The 23482-nt window shown below is 35.0% G+C and overlaps 3 protein-coding genes across 6 annotated transcripts; 1 reads left to right on the forward strand and 2 right to left on the reverse strand.

Moving 5' to 3' along the window:
* Positions 1-13485: 13485 nt before the first annotated feature.
* LOC130641968 (epithelial membrane protein 1-like) lies at positions 13486-14539 on the reverse strand. Its single transcript, XM_057449019.1, has 2 exons — positions 14383-14539; positions 13486-14119 (listed from the first exon to the last, which is right to left on the reverse strand). Exon 2 carries the CDS (start codon positions 14106-14108, stop codon positions 13623-13625), a length of 486 nt encoding a protein of 161 aa, XP_057305002.1. The 5' UTR covers positions 14109-14119; positions 14383-14539; the 3' UTR covers positions 13486-13622.
* A 333-nt stretch (positions 14540-14872) lies between these two features.
* LOC130641969 (uncharacterized) lies at positions 14873-15870 on the forward strand. Its single transcript, XM_057449020.1, has 2 exons — positions 14873-15329; positions 15558-15870. Exons 1-2 carry the CDS (start codon positions 15226-15228, stop codon positions 15868-15870), a joined length of 417 nt encoding a protein of 138 aa, XP_057305003.1. The 5' UTR covers positions 14873-15225.
* Positions 15408-20768, reverse strand: LOC130641967 (uncharacterized). Of its 4 annotated transcripts, XM_057449018.1 has the most exons (8): positions 20329-20768; positions 19895-20147; positions 19676-19732; positions 19542-19601; positions 19332-19466; positions 18999-19150; positions 18838-18916; positions 18302-18431 (listed from the first exon to the last, which is right to left on the reverse strand). In XM_057449018.1, the coding sequence occupies exons 1-8, from the start codon at positions 20573-20575 to the stop codon at positions 18407-18409; spliced, it is 1008 nt and encodes a 335-aa protein (XP_057305001.1). In that variant the 5' UTR covers positions 20576-20768; the 3' UTR covers positions 18302-18406. The 4 variants fall into 4 exon arrangements, with proteins under 4 accessions (XP_057305000.1, XP_057304998.1, XP_057305001.1 ...); XM_057449017.1 differs by lacking the exons at positions 19332-19466; positions 19542-19601; positions 19676-19732; positions 19895-20147; positions 20329-20768 and adding exons at positions 15408-16237; positions 17028-17216; positions 17358-17586; positions 17740-18054; positions 18136-18221 and having other exon boundaries at positions 18838-19057; XM_057449015.1 differs by lacking the exons at positions 18838-18916; positions 18999-19150; positions 19332-19466; ... (2 more) ...; positions 19895-20147; positions 20329-20768 and adding exons at positions 15408-16237; positions 17028-17216; positions 17358-17586; ... (1 more) ...; positions 18136-18221; positions 18504-18789.
* Between the last annotated feature and the right edge of the window lie 2714 nt (positions 20769-23482).

Raw genomic sequence — 23482 nt, forward strand, 5'->3', positions numbered from 1 at the left:
TCAAAGCTTGGCGTTTATCGGTGGGTTTCTCTACATGCTCTTAGGTTGATTTTGCAGAGTCAAATATTTGTGCAAGGTCTGAAATTCTCTTTATTGTACGGCGATATCGAAAAAAAAAAACGCAATCAGGGCATAGGGTAGTATTACGGCGATATATAAACACACTTCATGGCTTTATTCTCGGGTAGACATCCGGCGGTAGTGTCCACGGGCTAGTGTTGTAATTTGTTCTGGTTGCACGAACCTTCTATCATCTACCCTGTTCAGTGCTAATCTGTTCACCTTTTGGGTGTATATTTGATGGTTCTTGTGTTGAATTAACACCTGGCTTTTGTATATATTAACGCCTTCCTCCAGGCATCGTCTATAATCGTCGAATGTGATAGACTTTTTGGTAACGCACTTCTTCACGCCCTTCACTTTCCTGTCACACCCCTCTTTTGTTAGACTCTTGTAGGCATATAATTTTGCTCTCAACGTTATGAACTCCGTCATGATTTTCCCTGCTAGTTCGCCCTTCATCAGGCCAACAACTGTTTTGTTTTTACTAATAGGAAGGGGTCTATTATCATCCTTGTTGTGGGCACTCGTATCAAAACGTGCCTCGACATCCTGCGCAATGTCACAATAAAAGTCCTCTGTTCGAATGTGGTAAACCCTCGTTATGCTCTTTTTTTAACACATCTGTTAGTTCCAACATGGGTTGTTGCGGGAATGTATAGTATAACCGCTTCACCTCGTCCTCCAGATGGTTCACGAACCGCGTGACACAATCCTTACCATGGGACACTGTTAGTGGGTTCGGTACATCTCCGTATGCAAATGTACTATAGTTACACCAACCTGATGGTATATGTTTGTTCAGCTTTTTCGTCTTTGTTCCCCTGCCATTATCCACGGGGATTAGCAAGCTCTCAAAGTCTTCATATATTGCAAAAGGTCCCTTGAATTGTTGTTGACCATCCCTGTATTGTAACCATTTCTTAACCCCTTTTTGGCATTGTGACCTTGACCGCCTCGTGATCCCTGCAGTATCCATAATGTTTGTCCCCCGATTCAACCGTGTTGAAGGCTTGAAGACAGTTTAGGCAGAAATACATCGCACTCCTATTCTTTGATGTCTCCTTCCCCAATAATCTCGATAGGCTATTGACAGCTGTGTAGTGGGTTTTGAACAATCCGTGATAAGCAGCAGGATCACCTGCCTGTTACGCTTAATATTCAGGATGTTGATCTTCTTTCTCATTACGTACAAGACGCGTACTGCGATGTCAGTGTTGTTCTACTCAAACTTTGTTATCTCCTTGATGGTTGTCGGGAACTCTATATAGGGCCTCAGCTTAGATCCATTTAGGTAGTTCTATGTACGAGGAACCACTTGTTAGCCTCAGCTTATGAAAGTCTACAGCAAGGTGTAGGATTCAATTATTGGTGAATTCGCTCTCGGGTAGTGCTGGATCTGCCACGTGTATTTTGATACCGGCAGACATCCTATCCAGCACGTCATCCACATTGGTTACTTGGAAAATTTCTATCATTTTGCTGTTAAAGATTTTTCTTCACCTCAATGTACTCGTCGTTAGCCTCCCCCAAGTTTTATAGTATTTTCTTCTACCACATGATGCACAGGAACAGCTGTACATTTGCCGATCGCATATCTCTTACCTGGTCCTCAACCAAGATTTTCACGTTAGGTCTCATAATCCTTATATACCCGTCGACGTCGGCCTTTTCTACAACAGAAATGCGGAAAGTTCGAAATGTTTTGTGCAGTGCGTGCTTATGTTCCCGAGGCGTATAATCTTGCTTTCCCTGGCTATTGATCATATAGTTTTTGCATATCCTCGAAATAATCTTCTTCGGCCTCCTGTTCGACCTCGTTGTAAAGCGTAGGTCTCGCGATGATGTTAGTCGCACTATCATATAATTTTATCACCTTACGCTTGAAGGCCGCGTAGGTTCTTTTGACTCCCTCTTTTATAGGCTTGGGAACAGTGTCCGCTAGCCACTTGTACCATCCTCGCATTTTATCCATCACAATCGAACGATTTTTTGATAACTCCTGTTTCTCGAAGAGGTCCATCTCGGATGGGGGTTATAGCCAGTTGTGCCATTCCCGAATTTTATCCCTCACAATCGAACGATTTTTTTACATTTCATGTTGTTAAAATACATCCATAGCCTCTGGTGTTATAGGTCTGACTGGTTGTATAGCCCTCCTAGGTGTCCCCTGTGGCACGTCCTCAAGCAAAGCAACCACACCAGCCTTGCGTAGCCTGTAGTAAGAAGTCAACCAACGGCTTTTCGCAATATCACATAATTCTTTTACAGGGTGTGTGTTCATCTCTTTATTATATGGATTTTGTATTTTCGGTAAATTTCATGTTTGCTCAAAACTAACGCAATAGAGCGTTACTGCGCATGCGTTGATTTTTAGCAGTCTGTACCAACGGGTGGACGGAGAAATAAAGTGTCCGTCGGCCATATATTTACTATATAAGTCTACTTATGATTAGGCAAAACTTGGTATACTCGTAAAAAGTTATTTATTTGATGGCGTCATTGATTCCACATAATTAAATTTTAATGACGTCATTCATTTATTTTTTATTTTTGCCTTTACACTAACATTTCAGGTTTTGAGGTCTGTGCGGCAGAGGATAAATAGGAAAACCAGTTGGTGAAATATTAAAGCGCGTGAAAAAATCCACTTAGGCAAAAGAACAATGGAGAAAATATGTTGTTTTAGATTTTTCTGCTGACGTCAGCAGTAAAGATACGAAAAAAAATTTGGTCTATTCGTTGACTGTAATGTGTAGAGGTTGAAACGCTGATTAAAATAATGTATAGAAACATATTTTCGACGAACGGCTAAGGATACCTTATTTTACACGTCGCTTCTATTGTGTAGAGCGTAAAGCGATGATCAAGATAATGTATATGATCATGGGCTTTTAATGAACGGTTAATGATAGAAACGGGTGTAAAATGTTTGCTGACGTTAGCAAAAACCCGCAAAAACACAAAATTTTATTTTAAAATTTTATATATAAGGCCTTCATCGTATAGATCTTGAAACGCTGATCAAGAAAATGTATAGGATCATGTATCTTTGACAAAACGGTTGCAAAGATATTGGGGTTTGAATGATTTTTGATGGCGTCATCAACCCGTCCATTCCGAAACGGATTTGGGGACCCAGGTTTATGAAACTTACCCAAATTGGTCCTAGGTGGTCCCTAACGCGGTGGAAAATCATTGATGTCACCACCTCGTTTCCAAGTTATTTGGCCTCAAAGTTTTAGGTGCACTGTAATGGCTTCATTTACTTTAATATACTTTCCGTTGAGGTCAATATTATTTTAACATCAAAGCTTGGTAAATTACAGAACAAATTTATAGGTGATGTTTTACAGATCAAAGAAAAAGGTAAAGAATGTAATCCACTTTGTAAAAGTGACAGACAGACACACGGAACTGGCGTATTATTATAGAGATGGTTCTATTATAGACATCCAATGAAGTACATAGTATATAAAGAATATAAAGAATATAAAACAATTAAACAGAATTGTTTTCAGTATCTGTTGAATGTTTGATTTTTACTCATTGTAAAACTTAAATCGGATCATCTTGATTTCGAAAGTGGAAGGTGCAGTCAGTTCAGAAAGTGTCAAACAAACTAAAAAAGTGATCTTTTGAAAACGGGAGTATGCAGTAGGAGTGTACATCAAGCATCATGCAGAAAATATTTTCTGGTTCAATTCCACTCCTTCTCGCTCTTCACTCATGTATTTGTTTATTTTAATTTTTAACCTTTCATTTTTTTATTTTACTCTTATTTGTTTCATACCTTTTATTTTTTACTTTTTTATTTACTGATCTATTATTACTTTTTTATTTTTTTATTTTTTATATATTTTGTATTTATTTATTTTATTTTTATTTATTTTATTTTTATTTATTTGTCTTTTTACTGCATACGCAAATGTTGGCACGCGTATCTATTTTTTTATACTTTATTTTAATCTTTTTCTAATAACCAAAGATACTTTTCTGCGAAGAAAGCCAGAACACAACTTACCTTTATTAAGGTTGAAGACACCAAATAACAAAAAAAGAGAAAAATATATAATGTTACACCACGTCTAGAAAATGTAACTTTGACAAAGACAAAGGAAAATGGCTCTCTTTCACCACTTCCTGAAATTGAAAAATATTACGTCTGTATCGTTTTTTAAGGCTTTTCTCTCTAGTGTTACAAACACGAGGGTTTAGATGGTAACGCGACAGCTTCGTCCTCGACATGAATGACAGGTTTCGACCGTTGTCTTTACGCAACAACGAGCGCAAACAAATTTAGTGTCAAACAGATCACATCCATCAGGAATGTACGTCATCATTTTTCTGTGGAAACAAGTGCTATTTTCTAAGAAATTCTCTCGTCTTTCATGGTTACACAGTGCATACATGCTCGGTAATTATATTCACTTACAATGCTCAAAGATCTCTAAAACTCCTTCTTTCTTTTAACCCATGTTAAAAAGTTTAACTTCGTAATTGCGTAGAGATTTGTTAAGTCTGTTAACCTTACTCTTTTGTCAGTATATGTCCAATTTCACTTTTCGGTCATGGTTGGGTTTGTTGAAGTCTTGAAAATAAAACCTTTCCCCCGTAACCGGAGAAGAATTCTAAAATATTTTCATCTTCGTTAAAAATGTTTCACGCCCAAACTCGTTTTCAAGGCCTTTTTTAAGTTTTGATATGTGGAGAGCGCGAATTTGCGCCAGCACGAATGTCAGAAAGCGAAAATGAAGCTCTTGGAAACAAGATTGGTTTTCGTCATCCAGCTTTTATGGCTTTCATTAAAAAAAGGCCGTGGTGACAAGGTAGAAAACATGTTTTGCAAAGTTAAGTTTCCAAGTCTCTCTAAAAAAGCGCCTCAAAATATAATCCGTACTTACCGTAATGCTTCGAATAAACGCCCGGGGCGTTTTTGGGGGCGTCTATTCGAGGAGGCGTTTAAAAGAGGGGGCGTTTATTAAATTTTTTTACACTTTGTCTCTTTTGCAGTTTTAAGGATACCTATATTATATATCTTCACAACAGAAAAAAAAAGATATTCACATGTTTTAGAGAATGAACTTCAAAAGCTAAAAACTAAACTCTTTTCGAAAAAAATTAACATATACATTTTTTTTTATTAATTTCAAAGTTCAGACGGAGTAATGCCTTTCCTATAAATTTGAGGATATAAAACTTACTAGAAATGGAAATAATGGTACTTTAATATCTTAATTTATTGTTGTTGTTTTCTAGCCGCCATATTTAACGATCTTGTTGATCTCTTAATCCCGTCTAATAAGCGGGCTGTCGCAAAATGTTCGTGCGAAACTGTAGGTAAACAAACGGCCTTAACTTTAAATGAGCACTGAGATGGAGTTCGATAATATCGCCATTGTGGTAGGCTCCATGGCATCAAAATTGAAATTATTAAAAGAGATAGAGCATAAAAGGAGAAATTCTTAAGTATTCTAATTGTCTAGATCTGATAATGTCTCCTTAAGGAAACGACGAACTGTTTGAACAAAGGAAAATAATCAAAAAGTAAGACAGCTAGCGAGGCGAAGCTATCTTCAGAAACAACAACAAGAAGGGGCCGTTGTTGCAAAGAAATCTGATTTCAGTTAGTTAAAACGTTTAAATAACAAACAATAACACAGAAACTTCGATTGATTTATCTGATTTATCATGTTCGGAACATTGTTAATACATTTATAAAAGCATTACGATGGAAACACAGCTACAGATGCTCTCCCTCATTCATTATTTTTTCTATAATGGCATGAATCCAGCAGCCATGTGATCGATTTTGCCGTGCGTTTATTATCGCAAGATTCGTGCAATGAAATGCAATGGCTGTTCTGTAGGCGAAGAGAAATTGGGGTGAGTTTGTTATTTCTATGAAACATTTAAACATGTTCTGGTTGTCAGTTTCCAATAAAATTTTTAGGATAATGTTTTCTCATGTATATCTTTTAATTTTTACTATAAAATAGGTACCTCAAAAAAAGTTGCCTACAAGATGGTTACGCGCCTTTAAACCTAAGATTTAGGAAAAAAGTAAGTAAGTAAGTATACTTTAAATATCGCCTCGAATAAACGACTCTTATGAGGAAGGGGCGTCTATTCGAGGGGGTGTCTATTCGAGGGGGCGTTTATTTAAAAAGTGACTGAAAAGGAGGGGCCATTACATTTCATTGCACGAATCATTTAAGGGGGCGTTTAATAAAAGGGGGGCGTTTATTCAAAGCATTATGATAACTGGTTTGTCCAAACAGGATATGAAACATTTTTTACTGATTTTTTAGGGAGAATTGCTGTAAAGGCGGTAACTGCATGTAAACCGTCTTTTACTGATTCTACTGATTTTTAAGGAGGGTTACTGTGAAGACGATAACTGCAACTCGGGTCCATTAAACAATGCCGGCATAACAACAGTGACGTTTGATTTTATGTTTCACGTCAATGATGGCGGCACTCCTCGTTTTGACACTTTAAGTTAAGATGGAATTGAACCGACGTATAGCGAATAGAAATACTTGTTTTATAAGATACATAACGTAATTTTTAATTAACTATAATTGTCAATCGATGTTTTAGTATTTTATTTGCAGTGTAATAATCTAGTTTCTGGCGATTTCTTTTAGTTTTTACGCCGTGTTTACGCCCACCAGGAAAACTAGTATTTGTCAATAAGTTTTGCTTCCACAACTGTAGCTAGTTTTTATTCATAATTTTTAAAGACAATTAATTCTGATATATATAACAACCAAATCTCGGTATAGGTTACAGGAAATAGCAAAGCATGGTTTTCCTTTGTTACGTGGTGTCATTCGTAAAGAGTGAGTCAATGACATAAATTTTTAGGACTTACGTACAGGGCACTTTGGTTAAAGTCATAAGCGCACGAAATGAACACATAAAATTTGGTACTTATTACAAAAATACATGCATTGTTCATCAAGTTACCCCATATGGCTAATATGGAAGACTTCTTCGTAAAAAGCATCAGAAACTTTTTACATGTGGATTACTTTTACATTAACAAAAATTAAAAATTTGAAGATAAACTTTTGCGATTTTGTCATCATTAGTTTTCAAATTTCTCGCTGGAAATTTTTAAGGTTTAAAACCCATGTCCCACAGTAACTTTTTCGTTCTTATCCTAATGTTAATACATGAGCTATGCAAGAACTTTTGCAGGAAAATAAAAACACATCAAGAGAAAAAGTTTGTTATTAAAATATTATAAATAATTTCAAACCGATTAGTCCCTGCAGCCATTTTGGTGTCAGTTGTATGAAAATGCTAAAACTATACTAAGAAAAGACCTATTACTTCAGTAAAAATTGAAATAATGACTTGAAACTTAGTATTACATGTTTTTAGACCAGTTTGATGAAATGAACCCAAAAATTTTTTTACTACTATCGTAGTTTCTGAGTTCTTAATTTTGACCATTTTTGGAGACGCTGATAAACTTTTTTTGACAGCATATCAATTTTGACAAGCCATGTGTGCAGAAAACATTCTAAATTATTCTCAGGATTAAAAATAATTCAAACAGATAAAATGTGTCTCAGGTTTAGGACCAAATACCTTATCCAGCTCAGAGAAAGTGGGAATGTGCTTCTAAAGCACAGTGCTAAATACAATCTAAATTTTATGCCGTATAAATACAAAGTGGTTAGAAAGTTATTTTTTTGTCCACCTGGACCTGCAACACGTTTACTTTGTACTAATCGCCCAGTCTGCTGCCACTCACAATTAATTTTTGAATATCCACAGGAACTTTTTATGCAAAATGAAAAATGCTAAGCAACTGTATTTGCTTTGCAGAAGTAACAATAGGCTTATCTTTATCATAAGTCCTGTGAATGTTGGTTTATGAAAAAGATATTGTTAATGCTATAAGTGCTCCACTGGATTTGTAACACATTACACTAAGTGTCCTCCATGTGAAACAGCTTAATTATTTAATAACAAATGTGCCCTGGAGTGCTGGCATGGTACTGGCTAGGTAGCTTAAAATCACAAAATAAATATTATCCAGATGTGACCATCCCTCATCATCAGACATCAGAAAGGCGTTTCTGTTCTTTACTTCTCATTGTGGGTTACCTCAAATTCTTGTAAATCCAATGAAAAAAAATTACTTGAGAATTCTTTTTCTTTCCCTTGCACTACTCATGGCATTTCTTTGCATGTCTTTAGTTTCAAGCCACAATCCCTGAGCTTCCAACCCCGTCTCAGTCACAAGTTTCAGCGCTAGCCAAAATGACGGACAACGTTGAGGAACTCTGGGTAATTTTGAAAAAATGTGGTTCTGCCTTATCATTTTCAGATATTTGCTGCTGATATCAGCAAATTTTGGCCCTCGGGTGCCACACCTCCGTACATATAGGAGTTAATTATCTTTAACACATTTCTAGATATACTTGTTTAGCATAATATTTACGTTAAGATTATTGCTAAAATATTTAGCTGTGGAACACACAGCTTCTAGATTCGGCTGAAAGCTCGAACAAAATCCTGATCTTCTGGGATTTAAGTGAAGATATGCGTATCTCGGACGCGGTTAGTAAAATTGACGTTTAATCTGCCATTTCGAAAGCTGCATAGCTCAGGTTTGAAAAAGATCTCTTTTTGTCTTGAAAATCCTGCGTATGCTTTCTATACTACACCTATGTAAATCTTAGTAAAATGTTTTTTGTTATTTTGGCTATCACAGACGTATATAGCAGACCGGCTACCGTAGTCAGTGTCAGTTAGATGGCAATTTAATACATACAGACAGCTAGTTAGCACTATTTTGAGCTTTTCTCTCAAGTTTTCCATTTAGTTTGGCATGAGTCCATTTTGGGCTGGTCATTGTTACTTCTTGTGTTGTTTTTTACCAACCTAAAGGTAGCCACAAAGTAGTAGGGAGGCATATATAGCTTTTGTAATAATAATCCTGTTAATTTTAGCTATGATGCTTTTTTCATACCTCATAATTTATTGTGTTTGCTTCAACATAGCAATAGAATAAAATATTTTATCCTAGTGGTATAAATGAGCTTCGATGTTTACGTTTTGACGGAATTTCCACGCTTGTGCACAAAATCTGAAAAATCGACAGATTATAAAATGGGCCAGACTATATATATATATATATATATATATATATATCATATTTGTTGTGATGAAAGCAAAGTCTGAATTTAGACGGTTAATTAGCCGGTATATATGAGTTTAAAAATAAATAACTTTCACGCGCAGTCGTTTCTTGTTTTTTTCTTGCTTTTTATTGAAGCATAACATGCTATGGAACTCGATGACTATTGGACTATCAATATCGAAGAAAAGTACAGAATTTTAAGCAATTCAGATCTCTACCGTATAATTAGCCGCACAAGCAGCTCATTTTACTGCATGTATCGTATAATTATCCTGTAATGGCTAGGTAAAGTTAAAGGCTAATTATCAGTTCACCCTGACAGGTCAAGTTATGGTTAAAAAATAACTAGTAGCATTTTTTTACTGATGTATAATGTAAATTATAATCTACATGCAAAAACTAGATTTAATTTTAAGATTAAATTAAGATGCCTTCACTGAAAATTAAAGTTTGTAATAGGCTGGTTGTCCTCCAAGGTTTACGGCTTATCGCATGATTATTTTGCCTGTCGATTTGTGCAAAAGATTTTGGGAATATATACAACACCACATCACAATGGAACTAGTCTGAAATTGCTCAGATTTGTAGAAATTTTCTGCAGACCATGTCTCAAAGGGTGTTCTAATGGACTAGCCTTCAACCCATAAAACAGCGGTTGACTATCCCAGATATCTTTAGATTTTCGCCCATGATATATCTCCCTGTCATCCTTTTACAGGCGTCCTTGGTACAAAATAACAATTCGGCTACCAGTTTAAATAAAATATGCATATTATTATTGAGCTCACTGCTCAGTGACTAAACAGGAGGGTTGTATAATTAAGCCACCCTGTTTAGTTTTTCCTCTGTAAAACAAGCACATTAGTTATGCTACCTAAATTGCAAAACCAACCTTTTGTTGCCTTAATGAATTTTTTATCTTCAATGCTTTAAGTGTTTTCTCAATGCTGTATATATTTTATTGACATAAACTAGCTCTTATGCAGGGATATTGTGTTATTAAAACATTCTTTTACCGGTACAACTTTTAACTTTTATTAGAAACCTTATTTACTTAAAAAAAATGATGTAACTTTTCTATTACATTTTATTTCAGTCTTGCGTTTGTGAAAAGTAATAAACACGATTTTTAATAATTAGAACCAATAAAAACTTAAACCTGGCTTGCCTAGCATCACCTGTTGCAAATGCTAGGCAAGCGAGGTTTAAGTTTTTATTGGTTTGCAATGCGTTGATGATTAGAAATAGACTTTGTGTATCCTCAGTAACAAAAAAAACCCAGCTCCGTCATAACATTGGTTCCACAGCTTCATAGCTGTACAGCTATCTTGTTTTGTGTTATTTTTGCTCGTGGGACAAAAATGTAACTGCTCAAGTTGTGAGACAAGGAAAACGGTGAGATAAGCAACCATAAAACTGCGTAAATTAGACTTTATGTTACCCTGCAGCGATGATTATGAAGGTGCGATGTTGGAGAAAAATCGTTTAACAAATATTTTATGAAGCGGTAAATACATGTCAAAAATGTTGCTTTTAATCAGAAAAGCGCTTCAGGTCCATTGAAGACGAGATGTTATTTAACTTAATGATTTTCTGGTAATATAACTATTTGTTGATAACTATATCAATCAAAACAAATACGTAAGAGGTAACACTAATAACATTGCTCATTGTACGTGACTTTATCACAGCATGTCATAATAACAGAGCATTTCAACGTTGGAAAATCTATAGTGACGAATTTAAGAAATAGTTGTACACAATAACATTCCGTGATATAATAAGACATGCTCCAAGAAAGCATTCTCAATTGAGCCTCGTTTCCATTTGGCTGCAATTTCACTCACAAGCTTTTTTGTTAACGCGTGCACACTTGGAAAAAATCTCCAATTATTTATTTTCCTTCGAAGTGTTGAATATCTTTTTATATAATTTTGTCCTAATAAAAACGGTTACCTTATTCGGTCCATCCTTTTTGCTTTACCAAGGTAACAACGATGTTACGGGAATTAAATTTATCTACAGTGTACTCTCTCGACTACTCTATATCACGAAATTATCTCTATCTTGAATAACAGCCTCGGTCTCTTGGATATATGTGCACTTTCAGCTGTCTTCCTCTCTTTATCTCAAACTTCTCTATTTCGAATTTTTCTCTTTATTAAAAAAAAAATCCTGGTCCCGTGCGACTTTTTCTCTTTCTATCTCGAAATTTTTTGTGTCTAAATGTTCATCTACGCAGTAAGGAGAAATCAAAATAGAAAGTGTTGCGGAGAGGTTGCCAAGGCAAAGGCATTAAGCACGGCAAGGAAAGAGCACGGCAAATGCAGGCAAGGAAACAGGAAGAGGAATCAGGAAGCAGGGCTAGGCAAGGCATGGGAAGCACAGGCAAGGGCACAGTAGGTAGGCACCAGAAAAGGGGTAGGAAGGGTAGGCAAAGTCACGGTCAGTGCTGGCAAGGCAATGGAACGGCAAGGCAGGGGTGCCTGACTTTAATAGAAAATCTCCCCCTACAACTCAAAGATTGCTTATACTCAAAACATCTAAGATTAGTATCATAATAGCCCAGGAGTATAGAAAATATTGAGGTGCAAATATTTCACTGTGTCTACACTGTGTAGTATATGTAAAGCTAGCTAGCTGTAGCTAGAAAATCTATCTGAAAGAATTTTTCTATGATAGCTAGCTAGCTATTTTGCTGATTTTATGCTAGCAAAAATAGCTAATTTTATGCTAGCAATATTGGTAGTTATATCCCAGCTAAGTAGTTAATTTTATGCTAGCTTTGTAGCTAGTTTTTTTGGTAGCTTTATATAGCTAGCTATGTTTGCTCCATTCTATAACCAGCTGTAAAAGTCTTAAAAAGCTAGCTATAGCTATGTGCTATATAAGTTCTGTTATTATTCCAGCTCAGTCAGTAGTTTTAACTAGCCTTATGTGTGACTGAGAATAAGAAAGGGTTCAGTATATGTAAAAAAAGAGTGATATACTAGCTGGCTAAACATACCTTTTCTTCGTTTTCTTGAACAAGCCCTTTCGTCGTTGCGATATAGCTTAGATTAACGAAAGTTTGAGTTTGAGGCGGTATGTGTCCCAGAAAAGGTCATGTGATATTAGTCAAAGTGAGTATGGTATCAGGCTATAAAATGTAGGCAGATTTAATCTCAACGGCACCATTTACGCTTGTGCCAAACACTCCTTCGCTATGCTCCTTAATAAACACGTTGTCTCGGTTACTAAAAACTGTACTTAAAGAATGACCGTATTAAATTTTGAGTAACTAAGATTTTTATGTCGAAATTTGGAAATTTGATGTATAGGGACGAAATCGTGTATAGAAATCCTATTTACTCTCCACCATCCTTTTCCCTTATATTTGGCTTATTATTATTAAAATTTGGATACAAAAAGTGGGCTGTGCTTACAACCTGGACATGTGAATTGGTAGATTATATTTAAGCCCGTTGGTGTGAGCCCATGCGTGTGACCAAAACAAAGTCTGTAAAAATCGGAATCCCCTGGGATTTTTCGGCATAAAGCTGCGGCGCAGCCCTTTATGAACACAAAATGCGCCTATTATTTAAGAGACTAGTTAACCCGTGGAAGATTACATGGGATTCCCGTCCATAATATATTGCATTTCGTGTTTCCGTAGCACGACGTTCTTCTTGCGGACAGACAAACAGAATACGTCTATTCCTTATATAGAGAAGCGATGATATAAATTTTTTTCAAAATACCACAAAGACACCTATATCAACTAGGACACAAGAACATAACTTTGAAGGAGAGGTGGAAGGTCAATTGCCTTTACACGTTTGTATCAAACATGAAATTGATTCTTTTGTTACTAATTTGTATAGGAACCCAGCTTAGACTTTGTTTTGCTTATTAAACTATATTAATATCTATTGTCTAAACAGACAATGCCGATTTTTTTTTCTACTGGTTAAGCATCTGTTTATCTTTTCAAAATAACATACGTAAGTCATTACGCTAAGGCCTTGTGTATCGTTTAAAGTGTATGGACTGCAATATCACATATGCGTGTGCAATTAGTTATTATGTTACAGAAAAACAAATTAAAGTCTAATCCCCGGCTTTTGTTATCATATCGTTACTCATAAGCACTCTCCTTCTTTGTTCAAAGAAGTTCTATAAGGAGGAGTGACAAGCTTACACTAATGATTTTCTATATGAGATTGTAATTAAAGATATTAGTGTGAACTTCGGCGTTGGCGAACGTTAACAAAACATGAATATATTGTAATTTTTTTTATCAATTTCACCATTATACTAATTCACTGCTCATAGTCAAAAAACTTTGCATCCGAAAATTTAGTAAAAAAAGCGTTGTTTATTATTTACATAAACAACGTCCAATTCAGTTTTTCCTATTTCAAAACTTTTCTGTTAATAATCCAAAAATTCCTGATCCAATCCCTCCGATAGCACCGATCCATCCCAAGATGTAACTCCATCCATATTTTACGTAGTCGGTATTTATGTCTATCTTACTGCTATAGATTATCAAGGCCAGTGCCATGCAACCTGCAGCTGCGAATAAAAAAAGAGATGCGAACCATCCTTTAACTTTATCAGAAACCATTCCTAAAATCGACATCAGTATACCACCAACAGCAGCTAAACATGATATGATGGCGAATGCGCGAACAGTTTTGAACCAATCGTTAAGTTTAAGGCCAGCTAAGTCATAAATATCATCAATGGAAACACAAGTGATCATACTACAGCTTTTCCACAATCCTCGTCCAACATCACTCTGTAATTTACTCACAATCCAGTAGTTTCCGCCTGTGCAAGCGGCAAGAAAGATGAATGCACCAATGCTACCAACAATCAGCAGAATTTTAGCCACGCCCATTGTACAACTAACTAAAAATAAAAAAAATAAAGGTTCATCATATAACAAATTTCAAATCTTAAAATTTTTTAAGTCAGCATATTTATATCTATCGCCTTGTTTTAAACAATATTGCAGCAATATGGTGAAGAAGAGTTTGTTGTAAGAAGGGTTCATTTATTCATACTTATATGAAATTATAAAACAGTTTACGAATTAAAGAAAAAATTGTAAACAAGATGGCAAACGCTTTAATTTCGTTTTACAATAACATATTCTGCTAAATCACACTTACTGTCCCTTCGTTGTTATCTTTAAATGTAATATAACGTGAGTTTAACAATACTTAGCGCGTCCAACGTTCAACCAGTGAGTTCAAACCAAGGAGTGAAGGCTTTGTCACAAGATAAACACTAAATGCGCATGTCCGCGGCATGCATACTCGTCCCCAGAGCTCCTTTAACTAAGTCCTTTGGAGTCATCATCAAAATAAATTCATGATCTTTCACTGTACTGTTAGATCAGTTTTCTCAAGTTGTGCTAAATCACAAATCCAATTAGGTCCCACAAACGATAAGTCAAATTAAAAACAGCTAGTTTGCAAGCACAACAGCAGGTAATCGAGTCACCAAAACATTCCACATATAGTGGCATATTTTGATCACGTGATCAGACAGGGTTGTAATTTCAAAGAGCTCTGGGGACGAGAATACGTCGTAAGTTCAAATTCGAATTTTAAGAGATAAGGCCATTGTAAAAAAGATAATGTAATTAATGAGATAATGTAATTCTGTTAACTTAAAGATAATTAACTCCTATATGTATCGAGCTCAAATCTTCGTCTAGGGGCTTGGAAATAGCAAAATACGATTTATTCGCGTAATAACGGAATACGCAAAGAATGAACGATAATACCACTTTTTGAGACTTTATGTACAGGATGTTTAGGTCGCATTGATATAGAAAACACCTGTTTCGCTTGGGTACATAACATTTTGTACTTAATAAATTAGAAACGCTGGAAGGTTCAAAAAGGGACAACTTTGACGTGGTTTGACGTTGTTCTTGAACAGGGAGTTTAACCAAGGCTACCCTAGTCTGTATATATATATGTATATTTGAATAAAAACTTGCTATTATGTGGGATATACCAAACATGCAAGATAATGATGACGAGGATGATATACCCATTGGTAATTTGTTTGCAAGAAGGATGTTATCCAGGCCCACAACAACAAGAAGGTAGCTATAGCTAAAACAGTATTTATAGCTAGCTAGATGTAGGTAGAGCCAATTTAATACAATACATCACTAGTCAAATGTAATATAAAAAATATATATATTCCAATAATAAATTTAGTTAGCTATGACATACATAAAACTAGTTACATAGCTAGGTAGTTAACATATTGGTAGCTTATATTTAGCTAAACAAAAATGATTATTTATAGTTTATTGTATAATTTATAGTTACAGAAATCCAAAGTCGTCAAACAACTCCGTAACTGACTATGCTGATCAAGATTTGTCAAGTGAGATCAATGCCATAATTGGTGGCGCCCCAGTTATTGAAACAAAAAGTAGTTGCAAAGGTTCCTGCCAAAAAGGGTGTGACTGTCGTAAAATTGGGGTAAAATGCACAGTTGGATTTTGCCTATGTGATCCATGTAAATGCAAAAACATAAATTTCCAAGTAACAATAAAATTGTTTACCTTGCTACCCATTTTGGTAAAAGTACGTATACACTTGAAGACTAAATTACAACGCACTTACATTATATAGCGTAAAAATTATCAATGTGATTATGGTATGGCTTTGCTTTTAGGCTGCTGTAGTTAGTTCAAATTTAGTAGATGGGAATAGTTACAATGATACAACTAGTAATGGATCAACAGAACCAGAAGTCAGTATATACATTATAGCTTGCAATAAAAAACTTAAATTATAAGACTAATGTAGTAACATTTTCAATATATATATATATAGGATGCAGTGGAAAATATTTCCTATAAGTGCAAAGGTCGTTGTATCCGATGTCCTTGCAGAAATAATGGCAGCAATTGTGATGATTAGTTTTGTGCTTGTGACATAACAAAATGTAAAAATAAAAACGAAATAGTAAGTACCAGCACATTTCTGTGTATAATTCCTATAAAACAAAATATAAAAAAGTGTTAATAAGTATTTATATGTGTATATGGAATATGGTAGGTCACATCGAAAGGTCAAAACGAAAATATATTAGACCAGCTGATGTTGGTGATTTATTATCAAAAAGATCAGCAGACACAAAGGATGAATGTGTTGTATGTATTTTTTTTTAATTATATACTTTAACCTTATCCACATCCATTATTAGTATATATATTAAATTTATATTGGCATTAAATTTCAGAAGTATTGTGAAAGTCTTCAAAGCGAACAATTAAGAGAAATATTAGCTGATATGGCAGAAAAATCACCGAGCACTTGGAAATTAGTGAAATCTGACATTGAGGGCCATGGTAATAGGAGAAGGACAGAGGACACCCCAGGCTGGTGTGCATGTGGCCAATGTATAGAAATGGAAGAAGAAAGGGATCAAGTTTGCTGCCAAAATAATATAAAGAACCATGAAAATGCTGAATTCAGGCATCTTATTCTTGATGACAGGGTTCTAGACCTTGCAATGCGTGGAAACAGTGATTGGCTTCAGTACCCATTTGATCCTGAAGAAAATGCTTGCTGGCGATACACTGCCTATCGGCAGTACATAATGTGGTTTTGGGGACACTTAGGTAGTGGTAATAGAAAAGTCATACCCTCTTGCATTTTACGAAAAATCAGAGAACGTTTTCCTTCTGTAGATGGAATTTACAGAGGTTTTATGGATAGGTATGAGGCTTTACGATAAAATATAAAATAATGAAAAATATAGGCAGAAAAACTACACTACATACCAACAGATAAGAGTTATTGGAGTTTCATTTCTTCTCTTGCTTGATGTTTTTCAAGTAATAATTCCATGGAAGGAGCAGTTGTTGCAGCAATATTTTGACGTAATGCTTTAGTACATTCTCGTCCAATCCCTACGCGATTAACATTTCCCCTGTCAACATGACGTCTCCATAGTATTTCTGCCATGAGTCCTATAATGCACATATATAGATATACATTTTTATTCCTTTTTTATATATACATATATTTTACCATATGTTTTAGTTTTACATAATTTTATTATTGTACAACTATTGTAAAGATAATAAACGCTAGTTGAACTTAGAACATACTTCGTATATAGATATAGTCCTTTGGTTTAGGTACTGCTACTAAAAACCATTGCTTTGTCCTCTTTCCATATCTGCGGACATAAACAAGTGAACCATCTTTTTTTTGAAGCTGTCCTCGATTTAAATGACCGTTAAAATCCAAATATGCTAATTGATGTCTGGTGATGTAAGCATCATTTTTGTACCCAATGCGCTTTGGACAGTAGGCTAACACTAAGTTATGAAATGCCTAAATAAAAGTACAAATCTTAGTAAGAAAACTCCTGTCCACATAGCGTATTTTTTTAATTTATTACATATACAACATGTAACATAAAATATATTACAGTAACTTTTTATAGCAAAATATATCAGTGTTAGTAACTCCTTTCACAATGTTTACCTCTAAAAGACCTGTGTGTCCATTTTTGGTGTAATATGCAAAGCTTTTTAGCCAAGAACTTTTCATGACATGCTTTCGAATAATTTCCATAGATGGTCCTGTTGGATCTAACCAAGTTTTTCCTTCAGTAGGTTCTTCCATAGGTTCGTGTTCGCATTGTAAATGGTCACCAGTTATATGCTTAAGTAAACGCATCCAAAGAACTCGCATTTTTAATTCATCCTCTTCACAGTGTGAGCAACAATACCAAAAGTGATTCCTTATGGGTGCCAACCAAGGATTAATAAGTGGCTGCAGTTGTTTTTTCTTGGAGACCTATAGTTCATATTATATTTGTACACTATTGTAGTTTGTATAATATATTTCTGATGGGTATAAAAAAGTTATGTTATATACCTCCTGAGAGATTTTTTTTGTTATTTTTCCTGCCTTATGCCATACATCTAAACTGTGATGTGTTGCTTTCAATATTGGTTCTTTTTCTACAAGTTAATTCAATAGAATGTTGAGAACTGCTAGAAAAAAAGTTTAAAAATATATATATTTAAAAATCCTGACTTACTCATCAAGCACTTTATAGTTGCATGAGCATCAGTGCATATTTCATCAATTCTGAGATCCTTTTTGCTGATTAAGTATTTCATACCTTTCATAAATAAGTGTACTTCTAACTTCGTGGACTGAAGATTGACCTATCAATATTTTTTTTAATTTACAAGTGTTTTGAATTACTCCTGCAATCAAAATAGCAAATATCTTACTACCTCTCTTTTGTCACCAAATTGCATCATAACTAATTTTTTAGATTGATGATCCATGAAGGTATAGGTACCCTTGGTAGCAGACCAACCAGGGGAATCTAGCTGGCAGTCACCACAAATGATAACTTCGTCTTGATGGGACATGCTTTCAATAATGTCATGTTCTATATCATCATAAGTCTGTTGCACTGCTGGACTTACATATAATTTTTGATTTTTTTAAAAGGTTGAAATATTAGGTTTTCCAAGTTGGACGAATTTGCAAAATCTTGAAAATTGATTTATTTGACCACCTGACAATACTAAAGCACTTTCGACGATATAATTAATAACGAACCCTGAACCATATATGGGAGATGAATACCAAAAGTCTTTGTGACCTTTTAGACATTTCCAAGTTAACTTGATAGTATATCCTGAACATAATGTGAATATGTTAAGTTTGCTATTTATTTAGCAATAAAACATATATTATATATAGAGAGGATCTGTTCATACCTATATAAAAGCTCTCTATGTTAACAATTTGTGCATTACAGTCTTTTTCATGACAGGTATCCCCTAACAAGTATTCTAACTGTCTAGTTGATGCAATGCATTTAGGATCGTCAATTTTTTGAAATTCGTCATCCAAACTTCCATAATTACACCTAGAACACCAATACTGTTGGCAAAACACTTGACAAACATTTGCACAATTCATATTTTTTTAAATAAATATACAGTATAGAAGGGACTGGGAGGGATTCGAACCCTCGATTAACGCTAAGCGTTTTCTCTACCAATTGAGATACACCAGCCCTATAGCCATAACTTAATTTAAATATTTACCTAATATATGGATCTGATGCCAAGTCAGGATATTCAATTTCATCATCACCAATGTCTTCCTGCCCTTCTGTTTCTTGGGCAATTAATTCTTCAACATCATCCAATGTCACATCCAAGGCTGAAACATCATCGTGGCTACAAGTAAAATATATATAAATACACAAATGATTATGTATATACCTTATTAACCCATAAACAATCTATATATACCTTGTATCATTTCCAATATCTTGGTCATCATTAAAATTTATTTTAGTTGGCTTTGCAGATCTAATTTAATAAAATAAAGCTTCTAAGAAAGCATTCAATTAGTAAGGACAAACATAATTAAAATTAATGTGTACCTTTTAAAACAGATAGAATGCTTTGGTTCTAAATGTGGTGTTGATTGGTTTAAAGGCCTAGTGAAAAATAAAATATGTATGAAAACATTGGCAAAAGACTTGCACCTGCAAACAGTAAAGCTTTGAAATCACATATAGCTATATATATATCATGCTTTCCAGAAACAAATCAGCCAGCTACTCTTGTAGCTATATAATTTACAAATTTGCTGTATATACTTTAATATTTCCATCGATGGGAAATTTGAATCTTTTTTAGTACATTCAATCTCCATTTCAGTTTTAGCCTTTTTTGAGCTAACAATAACAACACGTGGTGTATCATTAGGACCAGTTATTGAAGACTTTGTGTTACTGCTGCTATCATATGTTGGCGAAAGTAAGCATGAGAGAGGTGAAGTAAAAGAAGTCGATGAATCTTTAGACGAGCTACTTGATGACTGTCTTTTCTTTTTTAGTACTACAACTTCACCTAAATAAATAAAATAAAATTTTATGTAACTTTCTATAGCTAGCTAGAAGCCATCATGTCAATAACTATTTTTATAAGATATCTGATGTTTCTTTTTACTTTTATACTAACTAAACTTAGCTGGCTAGGCAGTCTGACAATCTGATTAAAGTTAGATCACAGTTTGCAATTATTTTCTTACTGCATGGAGTATGCACCATTCTCTTTGAAGAGTTTAGTAACATAATACTGTTTCTGGAATCTTTATTGTGGTGTGCCCTCAAAACTTCATGAACCCAAGTGAAGAAATCTTGGTTGTATAAAAACTTTAACTCTTCTTTTAGACGTATTAAGTTCTCGTAGCACTCCTTTGCCTTCTCTCCAGTTCCAAGGTAAACTCTATACTTGCTTCCCCTAACAATCTTTGGTGCTTTTGAGGAGCTAGCCATGTTGAAACCCTAGCAGTTTGACATGAACTATCGCACGCTTCAGTGCTGGCCAAAGCTATCAAAACTACACTTAGCCCTGGGTAATTTTAAAAAAAATGTGGTTTTGCCTTATGATTTTCAGATTTTTGCTGCTGATATCAGCATATTTTGGGCCTCGAGTGCCACACCTCCGTATATATAGGAGTTAATTATCTTTAAGCGTTTTTTAACGTTGAAGGAGGGGCGAACAGCGCGGGGAAATTCATGATGCCAGAGTTAATTTCAAAGACCAGATACGCTGGTCTGGAGTGTTTTGTAAAACATCTGTTCATAGAAGTTTGTGACAAAATACCATTTTTTTTCTCATCCATGAATGTGAGTGATTTTATAGCTCAGTATTTTTACACATTTGCCAAACTGGTGGTTATATTCAGAATCAATATTAAATCTTTCTGTGTATTCTGATGGCAACGCATCGATGATCACGCTGTTTTATCAAAAATAATAAACAAGAAAAAAGTTAAAGATCAAAATAGCAAAATTGCTATTTGTTGAATAACACGACTTAAATATTTTTATTCTTTTACTGAACTGATTTATGAGTAAATAAATAGAAAATAAGTTGCATGTTCGATTTGTTGTTGAAAGTTTCCGGTCTGTGTATTTATCGAATTTGGCGCCATCTTATCACAACAAACTTCATCGTTCGAAGCTGGAAATATGTTGTAAAAAAGAGAACCAAATTACGGAAAAAATATGTTGTAAAAAAGAGAACCAAATTACGGAAAAAATATTATTATTGGCCATGACAGATATTTTTAAAGTTCCAAGAAGTATTAAGGAAGGTTATGAAATGCTGGATTACGATGTGTAAAATATTTTGGGTTATCTTCAGTTAAAAATATGGATATACAGTTATGAAAACTTTGTAAGATCTTGCTTGTAAGGAATATGGATATGATTTAGATTTGTGTTGCTACAAAATTTTTATAAGACTCGTACATTCTAGTGTGAGCCACGTGATATTTAAAAACGACGTTTTAAATCTTTATTAAAAAAAATAATTTACATAGAGGTGGCTAGCCACCGCAATGATGAACTCAACCTGTTAGGTCTTTGGAAATAAGCTAGAGGTAGTACTCCTCTAGAGAAAATGCCTCTAAAAGCACAATTCTCCCTTTTTACAAGGAATTAATTAAAAAAATATATATATAAAAATAAAAAGGACACAACACATTTGAAAAGATGAACAGAACTTTAACCAAGGGGAGGTAGGTTTTGACCCAAATTCTAAACATAAGTACCCTGGATGTCTAGCTGAGTCACCTCGAAGAGGTCCGAGGACGGTCATCAGCAGAAACTAGACATCCCTATCTTCCTAAAATAAACTTTGACCACTTTCTGTTCAACTGTGCTATTCTTTGTTTTAAACTCAGGTAATAAGTGGAGTCGTTACTCTCCAAAGACAAGATTATGTATGATCAAACCCCCTTGCTAATATTTTTTTTTGACTGGGGTAATAAGTGGAGTCGTAACTCTCCAAAGACAAGACCTAGTATGATCAAACCACCTTGCTAATTTAATTTTTATTTGATTTTGTTTTTATTTTTGACTGGGGTAATAAGTGGAGTCGTCACTCTCCAAAGACAAGACTGAGTGTAGGCAAGCCCCCTTGCTGACTCATTCTGGTTAAAATATTCTTACCTCAGCTCTTCTAAAAAGAAAACATATGACTCGTGACTGTTAATAAGGCAGTCCTTACAGAAAATTACTGCTCTATCGTTGCAATGTACCCATCTGTGAACCATTTGGTCGAAGGCTATGGTTGTGTAGTGACCATTAATAAGTTGTCGCAACGGTTGATAATAGCCCTTAATTGAAAATGTTTACGAAATTTCAAATCTCCATCTACGGTAAAAGGTATGGAAAGGGTACCAGGGAAAGCAGTAATACGAGGGGCAATTTTTGACACAAGGCCGTTGGTACTGGCAAAATGTTTTAGCTATAAAATGAGATGGGAACCACACAACACTACCTCTTTTAACTAGAGAAGTTTGATGAGCGTTGCAAACATGGCAGAAGTAGGCATTAGTGTCTGACAAGTCCTCGCTTTCCACGAAATTATCTAAGGAAGATTGTAACGTAGGGTGCAGAGAAAGTTGGATGCATGGTGCTATAACTTCTGAGAAGCTGGTAATATGACATGAATTGCAAGTGGTTGATGTCTTGATGCCAATACTAGAAAGACTTCCAAGAATAGGAAAGTCTAATGAGAGACCAGGTAGAAAATATTCAAGAACCTCGGGGAAGTCGTGCTGAGCAAAGATCTTAAACGCACTTTCCTTCGCAGCTGAGATATGATGTTTCATAGCACGCAAAAAATGGGAGGGGTCAACTGGACTTCTAGAAACAGCCAAACTTTAAAGAACACCTACAAATTCTTCGCCTAACTTTGAGGTTGTTTTGCTGACAGAAATGGATTCTTTAACTTTTGGAAGGTTATAAAAACATTGTAAGATTGAGTTTGCATAACATGTGTTTCCCAAGTTTTTTAGACCGCTATTCCTAAAATCAGTGTTAGATGGCAATGCGACTGTTGTTTCAAAAGAACTTGTAGAAAGTTTTTCGGGTTTTTTGATTTTACAAGATTTTGTGTGACTTGCTGAAGATTTCTCAGGGTTTTTGATTTCTTACATTCCATATTTGTAACAGAAGAAACTTCAGGAATGATTGGGGCCTTTTCAGGCTCAACCCAAGTGGTAGAATTTCGAGACATCCAGATGTAAAAAGAAGCACTCATGGAGATAAATGTTAGTAATTTTAATAGGGAACATAAAGGCTTGTTAGGGAAACCAGGACGACGAAAACAGGTCCAAACTGATTCTGAACAGAAACCCCACAGAAACCAACAAAGTGAACAGAAACCCC

Source organism: Hydractinia symbiolongicarpus, chromosome 4 (assembly GCF_029227915.1).
Source record: "Hydractinia symbiolongicarpus strain clone_291-10 chromosome 4, HSymV2.1, whole genome shotgun sequence".
NCBI classification, from domain to species: Eukaryota; Metazoa; Cnidaria; class Hydrozoa; order Anthoathecata; family Hydractiniidae; genus Hydractinia; species Hydractinia symbiolongicarpus.

Bases quoted from the DNA above. Each gene is read 5' to 3' on its own strand.
- LOC130641968 (XM_057449019.1), bottom strand. From the start codon at position 14,108: ATGGGCGTGGCTAAAATTCTGCTGATTGTTGGTAGCATTGGTGCATTC.
- LOC130641969 (XM_057449020.1), top strand. From the start codon at position 15,226: ATGTGGGATATACCAAACATGCAAGATAATGATGACGAGGATGATATA. The intron at 15,330-15,557 runs GTAGCTATAGCT...TATAATTTATAG, and splicing joins AGGCCCACAACAACAAGAAG to TTACAGAAATCCAAAGTCGT.
- LOC130641967 (XM_057449014.1), bottom strand. From the start codon at position 20,575: ATGGCTAGCTCCTCAAAAGCACCAAAGATTGTTAGGGGAAGCAAGTAT. The intron at 19,467-19,541 runs GTATATATAGAT...TTTTACTTGTAG, and splicing joins GATATTGGAAATGATACAAG to CCACGATGATGTTTCAGCCT. The intron at 18,917-18,998 runs GTATGAACAGAT...CATTATGTTCAG, and splicing joins CATAGAGAGCTTTTATATAG to GATATACTATCAAGTTAACT.